This window comes from Micropterus salmoides, unplaced genomic scaffold (genome assembly GCF_014851395.1).
Source record: "Micropterus salmoides isolate LMB-PRFRI ecotype aquatic unplaced genomic scaffold, ASM1485139v1 Ms_hic_scaffold_1, whole genome shotgun sequence".
NCBI classification, from domain to species: Eukaryota; Metazoa; Chordata; class Actinopteri; order Centrarchiformes; family Centrarchidae; genus Micropterus; species Micropterus salmoides.
This window is the reverse complement of record NW_024040040.1, coordinates 6,968,130-6,982,474: the sequence shown is the minus strand read 5'-3', so window position 1 is coordinate 6,982,474 and position 14,345 is coordinate 6,968,130. Positions and strand designations below refer to the sequence as shown.

Sequence of the window (14,345 nt, the reverse complement as noted above, 5' to 3'; positions counted from 1 at the left end):
CTACTCCCACAGGAGGGTCAGAAAAACTAGGCACCCTGAGGTCCCAGAAGTAAAAAGTAGACATTGTCAGGGCAGTTTAAGGCTTGTGAGGACATGAAACTCTCCTGACTGAATCATCAGCAACAACTAAAGTCAATGGTGCGATCCTGTGGACATAAAGACACGGACAAGGAAGTCAACTACAAACTCCCAATGTGCATTTGGAGCTTATAATTCTGCTGCTAATGATGGGAGAAAGCTAATGATAACATTGTTGAGAAAATTGTCAACACTATCTAGAGCCAATTCAGCAACTATTGCGATAATATGTTTCTGATTCATACCTGTGTTGTTCTCTATAACAATGGCGCAAAGGTTCATGCTTTTCTTAGTATTTAAAACGATCCTCTTTAAACTGATAAAGAAAGAGTTGAAGTATTAAAAAACGGATGGCCATGACATAAACCTTTAATATTAGGTTTTAATTCAAAACTAATTCTGGAGCAGCTTTTCTAACCCTTAACACAGTTAGATTCGTCAGCGCTGCTCAGAAGTGTGAACACAGTGACCAGTTGAGAAATAGAAAACTGAGGGGAGGAGAAGGAGGGGTTTCTGGTAAACATACAGCACTAATTTCTCATAAGTCCTTCCTTCCTCTCTTTAATCTATCCCATTTTTCCATTTCTTTCTCACTGACTTCCCAACATCAGCAGCATGCTGGAGAACACATTTCTATCTTCTTGAAAGCAAATATCTGCATGTGGGAATCCAGGATTGTTCACTAAATTTACACTTTAGGGTTTATAGAAATGATAATTTATAATTAAATACAAGCATGTTGGCACATTATCTATTCTGGATGATTACATCCCTCACAATTTGCTTCCAATGCCAACATTCAGTGCCAATGCAGGAAGTAGTTTGTCCTTGATGCAGACAGATGGAAAGTAAGGATATAGGGGTTTGAGGTGGTAACGTGGCATGTGGTGAATCCAACTTTTATATAGCTTCTAAAAGCCTTGTCATCCAGCTGTGGTCTACACACATTTTAATCTGACTAACTAAATGTGGGATCACTTTAAAAAACTACCCCAGGTTTGGGCCGACTCCGATCCAAAAATGTACTTTTTATCCTACATATAAATGCTTATTGAAGCTCTGTGTGACTTTAACCAGGATTTACAAGTTACAGCTCTCTCTCTCTCTCTCTCTCTCTCTCTCTCTCTCTCTCTCTCCCTGCCAACAGCTGACTATGGGCGTTTCCACCTATTCTCCAATCAGGTTTCACCACAATCAGCACAGCCAATCATCATCAAGTCACTGTCACACTTTAAATCTGTTCTCTCCTCTGCTGACAGCTGTCATTTCAGTGCTACTGCTACATTCACCATAGTCACCAGATCCAGGTAGTTCAGCTCAGCAGAATCCTACAGCCTAATCGCCAAATGACTCTGCGCATTCTCATTCAATGTTTTACTAAATGTGTCAATACATTTTAAGTGTTCACTCAATCAGGTCTCTCCCGAAATAGGTGTATATGTAGAAGTTCACAGATAAATGTGCCTTCCAGGTGTAGTAACCTGCTTAACACTCAATACAATGTGCACTTCATTACCGTAGTCCGCTGGGCACAAACACGACAGAGCGCATACTGATTCATTTGGTCATTCCTCTCATATTTGGCTTCAATTTAAATGTTTTTCATTATTGACCATTCAGAGGCTGCATCCTGCAGACAGGATTTCTCTGTGGCATGTATGATGAAAAACACACTTGTGTGTAGCAGAAGACTCAACGTGCATGAATACATTAAAAAAGACCCAATTGAAAGTGTAGTGGACTTGCAGTGGTCGATGATGCAATTAGATATAGCAATACTGCAATATAAAATTACAAGTAAACTTTGAAAATATAGAAGAAAAGTACATAAGTATTGTTTTAAAATGTACTTTAAGCAAAGTAAAATGACTCATAATTCTGTGAGTGAAATATAAAATAGGGATTATTCTTACCGGTGCATTATTGTGTTAGCAACATATGTCGTATTTACCATCATATTAAATAAACTCTTAATCTCTTAAAGTCTTAATCTGTAAATGTAGTGGAGTATATACTCCTCCTTCATCACGTCCTCCTCTCACCTTTAATCTTCACTTCTTTATCCTCGCCTCCTCTTTTCTTTCCCCTTCTTTCTCATATTCGCTCCTCCTCCCTTCTTCCTGTTGCTAGACTGCTAAAATAATGTTTTTTGTGTCTCTTCTGTTGTTTTGCTCCTTTTCATGCAGGGGAAAAACACACTCACACACACACACACACACACAGTGTTACCAAAACCACAAATCAAGCAGAGTTTTGCAATAAATAACCACAAGAGAGGGTTGACTGGACTTCAATTCTGCGTGTGTGTGTGTGTGTGTCTGTGTGTGTGTGTGTGTGTATTAGAGAGAGAGAGGGCGGGGGGGTGGTGGTGTGTGTGGTTTACCAGCATGGCTAACCAATATCCAGTAAATGCAAATCTGGATGCCACACAGAAACACACCACTGCTCTCTTTGTCTGGCCTACATTTAAATTGTACAAAGACAATAATTTGCATTAAATATCTGATGTCTAAACATTGTCAGTAAAGTCTCTGTGTATTTTCTTAGATGTTAACAGCAGCAGTAGTGCTCTGCTGTTGGCGTGTGTGTGCTGACTGTGAGGCCTTGTCTGTCTAACGGTCGCTCTGTCACACACATCCTCCTTGCTTCCTTCTTTCCTCACTATCTCCTCTGTCTGTTACAACTCACACACACACACACACAGCCAACTGACATTTTGGAAGAGAAATAGCCTCCGTTAGTTAAATAGGATTGAGTAAACTGAGGCTGGGGCTCGAGAGGTAGAGCAGGTTGTCCATTAATTCCAGGGTTGGCGGTTTGTCCTTTGAGGAAACTTAAAATATAAATGGAGTCTATTTACCATTCATGACAGTGCTATTGTCACCAGCCTCTCAACTTCAAGCCAGGGACGTCCAAAGGACACAAATTAGATGGATAGAGCGTGATTGGCACAAGTGGTAGAGCGCCCGCCCCATGTACAAGTCTGAGTCCTTACTGCAGCGGCCTGTGTTCGAGTCCAGCCTCCGGCCCTTTGCTGCAAACTGCTGCACAGAGTGCGTCACATCACTACGTTGAATTTGTGCAAAGAAGAACAACAAGACGTAACGGTAGTTTATTAGAAGTAAAGTAAAATCAGAGAGAAATAAAGTGTGCACGGGGCATAAAGAAGTATACAGAACTTTGATTCGTGCAAAATCACGTATTGCATATACCTATTTTGCGGTTAATTTGCTGTCCATGTGGAGTGAACTAGATGTCTGCATGTTGTTTATATGCTCTGATAATGCTAATCCAACACATCTTTGTCTGCTCCCCGGACGGCGTGTGGCAGACAACTATTGCGGCCGAGCTCTGTACGTCCTGTAGTCTGTTTAACAGCTGACAGGGTACACCAAAGAGAAGGGCATTACAGTCGTGTGATAACGGCATGGATGAGATGTTCTTCAGGTGAAAAAAGACAGTCTTGGCGATGATTTTGATATGTGTGTCAAAACAAATGGTGGAGTGTAAAGTTACACCAAGATCAGCAACAGAGGTTGTAGTAAAAACCAGAGATGGACAGATTTAGAGAAGTGTAGCTGGGGAAGCAATGAGGAGGGCCTCAGATTTATCCCGATTAACTTTAGCTTCCTGGTTGGGTCTCATTAGTCATGCAAAGCAAAAACACGATGCTACTGACACTACTAAGTCAGTGTTTTTGTTTTGATATTTAATACAAATGTTATTTGTACTGGTCAAATAGTCAGTGTATTTGCTTTGCCATGACTCCCAGTCTGCTTCCTGATGCCACAGTCTGCTTTTGTTCTCTGTAACAGTTTTACTTCGTTGTCGGTCCATGCAAAGAAATCTCTGTGTGGTTATTCACCATTGCTATTCTTCGTTACCAGACATGGTAGGTAAATGGCCAGATGCCTGAAAGCAGCAGCTCTATTTGTATGTATACATACATGTGTATGCATTTGTATAGGCATGCATACATTTTGTTGGGTCTCTTATTCATTTTATTCCCTATATACCACTCAGTCCTTACTGGAAATTTAAATAAAACAGACCACGAATTACCGTAAAACTTTGATAAATAGCCCCTGCTTTTATTTGCTAAAATTGCTGAATTGACTGTGCCTATATTTGGGACAGGCCTTTAATTCCTTTTGCACAAAACTGAAACTGCTATGAAACAGTTTATTTATTTTAAACAGAATATTACTCGTATAAAAATGATCCAATAATATCAAATACACGTCATTCATTTGATGTAGCTCCGACAGACGGCTTATGAAAGTCGGCACTTTTCTTTTTCCTGTCATCTCTTGTACCATGCAGCTTAAAATCCAATGTCAATTTTGGGTGACATTTAGTATTTGTGTTATTACAGAAACATATTTTCTAAGTGCATTTAAAAAGAAATCTTGTGTTATTTAGCTACTACAGAAATGTCCTAACTGAATAATTGAGGTTGGGATGGCCATATTCAAAATAACAGCAGCACTACTGTATTTGGGTTTGTATGGCAATAACAGTAAAGACGAGGAACAACATGAACACAGAAATATGATGATTGAAAGTCTACTCAAACCGTATGATGACGAATTAAATTTCCCGGAACATGTATCGGCTGTATGATCGAGGCGTCCACTGAACGTCTTTTCTTGTCCATTATAGCATCTAACAGAACATTCTGAACACAGATTCAGGCATGATTGGACGAGTGCCGATTGACAAATCAAGTTCACAGTTCCTAAAGATAAGATACGAGGTATGAGAAAGGATAAGACACAGCATGAGTTTCTGTAATAGGAAGATAAGATTTTTCCTATCTCTGAAACTTAAGTTAAGATAGGACACACTAGTGGGACATTTTTCTGGAATGAGACCCCTGGATCATATCTGTCAATGCAGAGTCTGAGCACTCGGAACAGAAAAGAGGAGAGTTTTCAGGAGTTTAAAATGAGCCTGATATCTGACCTCCTTATTTGTTAAAGAAAGCACAAGTGTGCTTTGACACTGTGATAAGTTATGAACGTGAGAAAGCTCATATATTAGTGTTGGGTGAGAATATACAAGTGTTCTGTGAAGACGTGTATGTCTGAAGGTGGCTACACACTGGGAGTCAGCATCACTTCTTTTAAAATCAGCCTGTAACAGACCCCATGGAGTTTCCTCTGTTACACTTTGTCGCCTCCTGATAACACACTCTCTGTGACACTCACACACACACACACAGCAGGTGGAGCTTCTAGATAACCAGAATCAGCTCTGGACAGGCGCATACGATGTGGCCAAAAAAGGCGAACAATGTCAACAAGTGGAACGTGACTGATGTAGCGTGCGACACGATGGGCTCAGACATGACGAGAGGCGTAAATTATAGAAAAAGAATTATAGAAAAGCAGCAAAACAAGTTTCAAAGAACTTTGATATATGAATGGAGGGAAGGGAACAATGAATATTTAACAAACTGATAATGGAAACACACAAAAACAACTTGGAGTGGCTCTCATTTTCAGCCAAACATCTGAGATATATGGAGCGGGAACGGAGGGATGGAAGGAGGATGGAGAGGGAGAAATAAAGACTCCTGACAAAGACAGATTGTTCTTAGAAAAACTTAAATAAAGGTTTAATATGAAAAGGCCAATCCTACATACACCCAGCCTGTCCGCTACACTCCGCTGCTCATCTCCCATCGCAGACAAAAAAACCAAAACAAAGCTCTATATCTCTGATTGTTTCTAAATGTAGCACTTAAAGCAATTCAGCATGTTTGATAAAGCTGATGTATGATGCATGTTTGCGCCATGTCGGCAAAAGAAATGCAATGAAGTCTCCAGTTTTTGTTTTATGCCCTGAATCAGAGGTCAGGAGCAAGTGTAAATCTGATCTGCTGGCAGTTTATTTGACTTTAGTAGCTGGACCCGATTTCATAAAGCATCCTAAGATGGTTGGGAAATAGATCTACAAAATCAAGCGTAGCGTTAGTTTAGGCAGGCAACGGAGTCAAGCTCGGCTCACAATCCCAGCGTCACCTGATAGCAACTCACGTCAAGTCAGGCTATGTCAGCTGACAGCTCTGCTGATTTTGAAGCACTCATTGGCAAAGCCATACAAGGCGCCTTATTTAAGCTGCACTAGCCTGCCTACCTGTGCTGCTTTCTCTGCGAGCCGCTCGTTACCCACCGCCACCCCAGCTCGTCCTATAAGTCTATTCCGGACCAATCAATGTATTCTGTATTAATGATGCTGCTCTGTTCTGTACCCTGGGGGGTCTTTTGCTGCTGCTCTCTCTGCCCCTGCCTATCCATGTGCATACTGCCTTATGGCTTTTCCACGTAGGCATGGCTGGAGAGCAGGCAGGGGGGGGCCCAGAACAGAAACACACCACCAAAAATAACTACAGCATCAATTAAGTATTTGATAAAGCATTTGATAAAGTTGTCCTGACTGAACTTTCTTTAGCTTCCACAATGTTTGTGAAAAGATGTTGCTGCCGCTGCTAGTAGGTTGAGAGCATCTTAAGAAGAAAGTAGGAGGAACCGCAACAATGATGTTCATTTACTTGCATCTTTAAGTCCAATCCTGTATCATGACCACTGACGGTCTTTGTCTTTTAAGTGACATCTGATGCTCAATGAATGACGTTTACTTTAGAAAACTGACCCAACTTATAAGAAATAAATTACAAAAACGATTATTTGGAAGAAGGGTGCACATGGAAATCAAATCAGTCGATCAAATGATTGATTTGTGCTAATTACGTATCCACTGATTCACATCTGCCAGCAATAATCCCAGTAACCACTGCACAAGACAATACATGGAGAAAAGTGTAGGTTACTTGTTTTAGGCTACTCACTCTGAAGTGCTGTTCGCTTGTAGAAACACTCGATACTTTCATTATGAACCTTCTGTTTGAAAAGGTAACCCAGGTGGCATTACACTGTCACACAAGAACACAAAAGAAAAGTATCCAGTAGCACACTGGAATCAGAAATCCCCTGATTTGAGTGATTATGTCGTCGGTGGTCATTTATTTTCCACGTAGCTCTCATTTCTTTTGTGTGGGTATTTTCCAGAGAAAGACCAGTGTTGTTGCAAATAAAGTTTTCTTTTGTAGTCGTGCCGATTTTTAAATCCAGAAGTTAACTTACTGAGGTTGTGTGTATGTGCACACAACTGCAGTAAACAGTTAAAATAAGAAGGTGACAGTAGAAATTTAACTTTTCATCCGTATACGACACCAAGACTTTTTTGACTTGGAAGATTTAAATTGGGTGTGGGTTCATTAAAGGCACCCCCAGACCAACAGACTTTTGGTGTGATCAGTTCAGTAACGTTTTGAGTAAATGGAAACTGTCAAAAAAAACATTGAAAACTACTGTGCTCTCTGCCTCAGCTGAACGAGCCCAGATAACTGAAGCGCAGATAAGTCAGAGCAGATAATCTCAACAAGGGGACAACTACAGTAACACACACACACAGATAAAGTGGCAGAGTGTGTCTGGTAGATTGTTCCACAACTGCGGACAGACTGACAGAAAACACGCACACAAGACATGTAGATGGAGATAAAACTGTGTTGAGTAGATTTCCTGTTACAGAAGTGATGATCGGGGGAGAGTAAAGTGCTTACATAACCACTCAACAACAAACAAGAGGATTGCAGGAGATGGAAACCAATCAGAGACGAGAGTCGCATTGATTCTTAACCACTGAGGGGTTAACCACATGTGATTTGATCATGTTATACTGGTGGTTTGTTCATCTGAATGAGTTACAGTTACTTTTCAGTGAGGAGAAACAATCAAGAAAACAGTTTTCTTCGTAGAGAAGCTGATTCATTAAGCTACTTTTCAGGAGGCCTGAGGTTGGTTCTCAAACCCATAGAAAACTGTCCTAACTATGGTAGACATCCCAGTGACTGACAGGAGAAAAATGTACTTTTTGTGTGCAAGCATCCTGTGTTAAACTGTGGATGATGCACACGCACGCCTTTTTAACCATACACTTTAACCGCAGCACAGGCAGGAAACACGTGACCTGATGTCTCTGAACATGTGGGACACAAGCAGTTAGTACAGCACAGCAGAGCAAGACAGGCTCACACGGACGCACACACAAACTTACTTTTGTCACTTTTGAGTTCATTGTATTGACTTCCATTAATTCCCTACTTACCATAACAATGACTACAAAACACGGGACCAACATGTTGTCCCCATAATACGACAGATTTTCTGTATGTCTCCAAAATGTGTTGAATACAACTACATTTGTGCTTCACAGCTACAAAAGACATCATTCAGAATATGTGTGGATTGCACATGAAATTTCATAAAATAATATCAATGTCAGTAAAAACTGTTTAAATTCAACATGAGTTGAGTTTGTTCATAGGAGGAGAGAGAGGGTATTCAGCTACACTAAGAGGCTTTATGGCAATCTGTCCAGTGGTTGTAGAGATATTTCAGGCTGGAACAAAATGTTAAACTGACCCACAAACACCGCCATCCTAGAGCTTACGCATCTCGTGTGGCTAACGATAAACAGCAGGGAGTTGGAGAGATTTTTACAGGAACTACTGGAAACATTTGTAGAAAACTGTGAAGTGACCAGAGGAGAGATTTAGGAACATCTACAGACATGCTGCAGACATAGCAGCCATTTCTTATGCTTCACCCTGCTTTCATAACTTTCAATTGGAGGATTTACATGTTACATTTTTATGTTCATTTTTATCAATTGAAGATTTGAAATAGCAATTTTATGGTATTAATTTGTCATGATGAGTATTAGTGTATATTTCTGTTTTCTTGTTACCATTTCATTTCCTTCCTTTATACAATGATAATAAGTCTTTAGGAGGAAGAAAGTGATATTGTTTTCGCAAGTTACATTCCTCATGTCACATGTATGCTTTCTCTTTTCCAGTTCACTTTAATAAACAAGAACACTGTATATAATCAATGTTTTTGCAGTGACTATGGTGGATATGCATGTATACTGTTTCCTAGCAGAAAAACATATAAGCGTGTTGATGATGTGTGCAACTTAATATAGGCCAAGTCAGGGAAAATCATAGGTGCAAATGCACACAGTGATGTCAGATGTGCGAACACAGTCAAAAATATCTGCTCTTTTCTTTTAAAGCGCCATATCAAGTGTTTACGGGAAACACACACACTTAACACCCAGTGTTCTTAAGAATTTCTGCAGCAAAGACAACCATAGACTTTTTTTTGCCTTTTGGTGCACAGAAAGAAGGGGAAACATTGTACCACCATTCAAAGTTGATTTGGCTAACATATTAGCAAACAGTTGCAGTGTTTGTATATCCATGAAACATGGAACAACATTAGCATTAATTTGGAGTTAGCTTTAGCTGCTAAATGCTCTGTGCTTGCCAGCTAGTCTCTAACTGTGTCTGCTGTTTGCTGCTGAGCAGGTCGTGTCCGGCAGAGCTTCTCAGCAGCCTGGTGCTGCTGGAAACAAGGTTGATGAGAACGGAGATTGCAGGCCAGAAAACCAGCACAGTAAGCTGGAAGAGGCTAAAAAGCTTCATCGAGCTGAGAGGAACTGCAGGGTTTGTGGCTTCTCTGTGGGCTCATCACACGAGTGACACAATTACTCGTGTACCTTTTCCTGGTTTTGGCTAGGCTAGTTAGTTCCAATTCAGGTAAACCAGTTTCAACATGATTTGATTTTATGCATTTGACATATCAAAAAAATAAAAAAATAAATTCTGGCCCATAAAAACACAGATTTCCCAGTTTGGCGTTGAAGAACTTGACTGACCTTATCCCCCAACATGACTTTTGGACCTAGGTGACGGAAAGTGATAGATCCATCCTTCTGCTACACACCCACTAATAACCTTTAAAAGGGCCGTCTATACCTCAAATGAATGTTTATTTCACAGCAGCGAGTGAAGGCAAACCATCAAAACAGATGACTAAACATGAAAAGATGTGGATTATTACCTCCAGTCGTGTAAAATAGGGCCAGCCAGCACTGGGAAAATGAAGCAGACATAGTCATTCACACAGCTGCTGGTTGATGCAGCAGGAAGGAATGCTTTCTCTCCTCCCTCCCTGTCATCCTCCCTGTTAGCTTGGAGGCTGCAGACTCCCAGAGGCAGCCGTGTGACCTGGAGGTTGCCGGTTCAGCATATTCTCTCATGTTGACTAGACACCTGAACCTCCAACTGCACTGTGGCTACTATACCAGCGAGACTCTGCTTGTACCGCAGCTAACTGTGACACAGCTTCAGCTGCCTTTACTCTGTTTATGAGTGTAACCTATGCCTGTGTGGATATCTAAGCTGTTACCTAAACCTAAAGAGCAATACAGTTTGCCAGTGCTTTTCAAAACTCGTAGGGGTTTTGGTCAAGTCAAGGCAAATAAAACTACTTTGTTAGGATCCAGGAAATATTATAGAAAGCAACTATCACCAATTTGTACCCAACTACAAATGACATGTAAAGTTACATCAATTACAAAAGCAAAATGGGGGTCCCTGATGAACCGCAACATTCCCATTTCAAATTCAGCCAGGGATCTTTGTATATAGGCAATGACTGTCCCTGCCTGGTACACGTAGAATTGCTTATAAAAAAAACAGCATTGGGCCTGGATGGAAAGCGATGAGCCTAAGGCCCTTCTGTCAGAGCACCAACTATCCTTCTGTATCTCTTATATGCTGTTACTGGTATTGTTAAAATAAAATAAAATGTTTCACTGTGTATGTTTTTATTGTGCATATACACTTTTGTGCACACACTGCAAACAACAAAGTTAATTAATGAATGTGCCTAAATTTGCTCTGGCCTTTCATTTTTGAATTCCGGATGGACTTCTGGTTATCGAAGGTGTGTTTTCAGATTCTTCCATTGCGACGGAATTTCTTGCAGAGCAAATGCAATTCAGTAACAGAAACATGGAGCTTTTTAATGCAAAAAAAATCAGTGAGCGTGCTGAGAAACAGTCATGTTGGTGGCTGTAAATATATTCTGGGAGAGAAAAATTCAGACAACATCACACAGATGGGAATAAAACCCCTGAATAGTGTATACAAACAATGAAATAATGGAGCCTCAAACTAAATTTAGGCCGTAATGGAAGACTAGAACCCTTCCACTGTATGTTTTGGGGCTAGGAGCTAATGCTACTGTTATAGCACCATTGTTGATGTTTTAAAACTCTGCAAAGTTCACAGCTACATTTATGCCAAAAAGCATAACAAACAACATCTGAAATGACCACGTGGATACAGGCTCAGAGTTTAGCCCTGATGAGAAACATTCATGAAAAGCATTCACACACACAGACGTTTCAGACAATCCTAAATTCGTCATTCATTATAAAATACTGACATCTGATCTTCATGAACCCATTGAAACCAACAGAAGCACCCAACAGAGAAGCTAAACAGCGCAGGTTCACATGAACACATACACGGACAGAAAAATACACTTACCTCGTGTAAAAGCTGACTGATTGGACAACAATGATTCAAAGATACTGTTGGATGCCATACAACAAGTATTCTTTTGACTTTTCTTCCTCTCCACCTTTTTTTTTATCTGTATGAATAAACACACACACACACACACACAAACAAAGGTCAATAAGACACCCCCGAACAAGTTAAAGCATCAATATTTATGTCCAATCTCTTAAACACAAACCACATCTATCTGTTCAGGCGTGTGCATGTGTGTGAAGGAATGCATGTAGAGTACGTAACTCATCATGGTTTCCCGCCACCCTTCCCCTCGTGAAAGTACACGATCAACATGTTTTACAAAGTGTCAGCTGAGTGGGGTGTCTCCTCTCTGGATCTCTGCCCTCCTGCGGACACAGACACACCAGCAGCTTCGTCTCTGCTGCAGCTGCCAACTTGGTCAAACTTCAGGAGTGTTTTTTTTTTTTTTTTTTTTTTTTTAACGTGACTTTACTCTTAACTTGAAATGTAGCGAAGAAGAATACTTATGAGAGAAAGTACTTGGGTGCGAGTAAAACTTTGTCACAGTAACACGAGTAAATGTTAAATGTGTTACTTCCACCTCTGATAGGTACATCATTGCTCGGCGGGCTTGATGTCAACGTCCGACAGGCTATGACTTTTGATGGTACAACACAGAAGTTGACAACACATCTCCCATAGCAACACCGGTCCTCAAATGTCAGTCAACCTCTGCTGAGGGAAATGCCCAGAGGCATATATATATATATATATATATAAAAATGTGCAGCAGATGCCGAATCATTATTTCCTCACAAAAAAACTGAGAAAGTTGCAGTTGCTCACAGGTCAGTGTGGGTTTTGGATTTGGAGGGAAATCTACAGAAATGATGGCACAAGTGAGATATATGGTGCTGTTTTTCCTGCGTAAATGAAACTCAAGCTGTCATAATTTTTGAGAATGGCAAGAAGGAATGAATGGGTTATGTAATAAAAAGATCACGCATCAGCTTCATCATGGCCTCATTTGTTTACAGTGAGTTCACCAGGGCATCCAAATGAATGTGGTGGAGATTTAATGATGTTTAAAAATTGATCGTATGGAACCAAATGCTATACCATCCCTCCTAATACTGCTTTCCTTGAGTAATGTAAAATAGCAATGTAATACAGAAAGACATGTAAAAGTTGTACTGTATTTTCTGATTTTGTAGTAAAGCTAGCAATAAAAGAATTATCATTAAACGTAAATAGTGGAGGTGAAGAAGCTGCAGTTGTGGTATTCTTACCCCAGCCGAGGCGTCGCGGTCCTGAACAGGGGTGGCAAGAAAAGCTCTTTGTGGTTTTTCAAGTCGACCAGTGACTCAAAATAAAACTGCAAAATAATCCACAAAAGTCTCTCACTCTTTCTACCTTTCTGTACTTGTGGCGTCTCTTTCTCTTGCCTTGGTTACAGCTCTTTTCTGCTTCCGCTCTTTCTCTCTGTCGCCATACACATCTTCCTTTATCAACGCTCTTTATGACTCTCTGTCTCTCCTTCTGGTTTTGGTATGTGGTTCTCCAAATCCCCTCGTTGATGACTTTTTGCCTGCAGAGTTGACTCTCCTCGACATTCAGTGTCACAGAAGAGAGACTCTTGTTCTGTCAACATAACAAGCTGCATAGATTGGTTTCTATTAATCTGGCATTGTGGCTTTGGAGTATGCATGTGTGTGCGTGTAATCAAACTAACCACCTGCCCCCTCAGCCAACAGTTTTCACCGAGGAAGTAGCTGTGGTTAGAGCAAGCGAAACGGAGGGAGAGGGCGTTGTGGTGTGTGTTTTTGAGCACCCATATGTGCATTTGTGGTTTGTGTGTCTGTGTTGCAGGGTTAGATAGAGTCAGTGAGTCACCTCTTTGACCACCAGTGTGTGTGTGTGAGCATGATGAAGGTTAGTTAAGAAGAGAAGTGCAGTCCTTATCTGATAGTATACTGATTTTTATATGGGATGCACATGAGTAACACTTATTAAGGGGATCTCCATTGACACGCCAACATCAATTTACCCAGCTTGTGAAAACAAGTTTATATTATATTCTGTGGTGAGTGTGAGAAAATAACCATAATGATGCCATAGTGAAGTCATTAGGGTTATGTGGCGTTAAGACTTGGAGACTACAGATACAGAAAAGCTGCATTACAAACTGAAGATGTGTTTGAAAACTGCAAAAAGCAGCAAAGTGGACCTTGAGGATATTGTCATGGTCAGCTCGCAGGCTGACGCTAGAGACAGGATATCGGACCCAGGTGCAGACACGGAGAACAGAACTGGAACGATGTGAGGTGAAACTTACAGAAGACGGTGTCCTGGCAGTCCAAAAGTCCAACATGAAGTATAAATGCACAAACATCAATGAATTGAAATGAAACACAGGAAAATACGACATCCACAGAGTAGTCGACACGGGAGACATGAATAAAAAAATAATCCAGCAACCACCACCAAGAGGACAGCCGCTGTCTATACACACAGGAGGGATGAGGAAAACAAGGCCCAGGTGATGAGAATCAGTGGACTGAGACAGGTGCAACAATCAACAACAGGAAGTAAAACAAGACAAGAACACTAGGGACAGACATACTTCGAACTAAAACAGGAAACACTGAAAAAAAACCCACCCACTAACCAGAACCATGACGTATATTTATAAATAATATTAATTTTTATTAATTATATGTTAAATATTAATTAGCTTTTAAGAACACATTCCAATGCATTTTAAACTTTGCCCAACCACATTATTGGAGTTGAGATATATTTGGTT

The 14,345-nt window shown here is 40.5% G+C and overlaps 1 protein-coding gene across 3 annotated transcripts in view; it reads right to left on the bottom strand.

Annotated features, from left to right (window-relative positions):
* The window catches only part of runx1 (RUNX family transcription factor 1), a 57,789-nt gene extending 43,780 nt beyond the window's left edge, over positions 1-14,009 (bottom strand). The window contains exons 1-3 of one of the 3 annotated variants that reach the window (XM_038715818.1): positions 13,875-14,007; positions 12,829-13,180; positions 11,552-11,657 (exon numbers count right to left, since the gene is read on the bottom strand). In XM_038715818.1, coding sequence (XP_038571746.1) covers positions 11,552-11,609 — 58 coding nt within the window. In that variant the 5' untranslated portion in view covers positions 11,610-11,657; positions 12,829-13,180; positions 13,875-14,007. Of the gene's footprint in view, positions 1-11,551; positions 11,658-12,828; positions 13,181-13,874 lie in introns of all 3 variants that reach the window. The other 2 variants (XM_038715802.1, XM_038715810.1) reach the window with 2 other exon arrangements.
* Between the last annotated feature and the right edge of the window lie 336 nt (positions 14,010-14,345).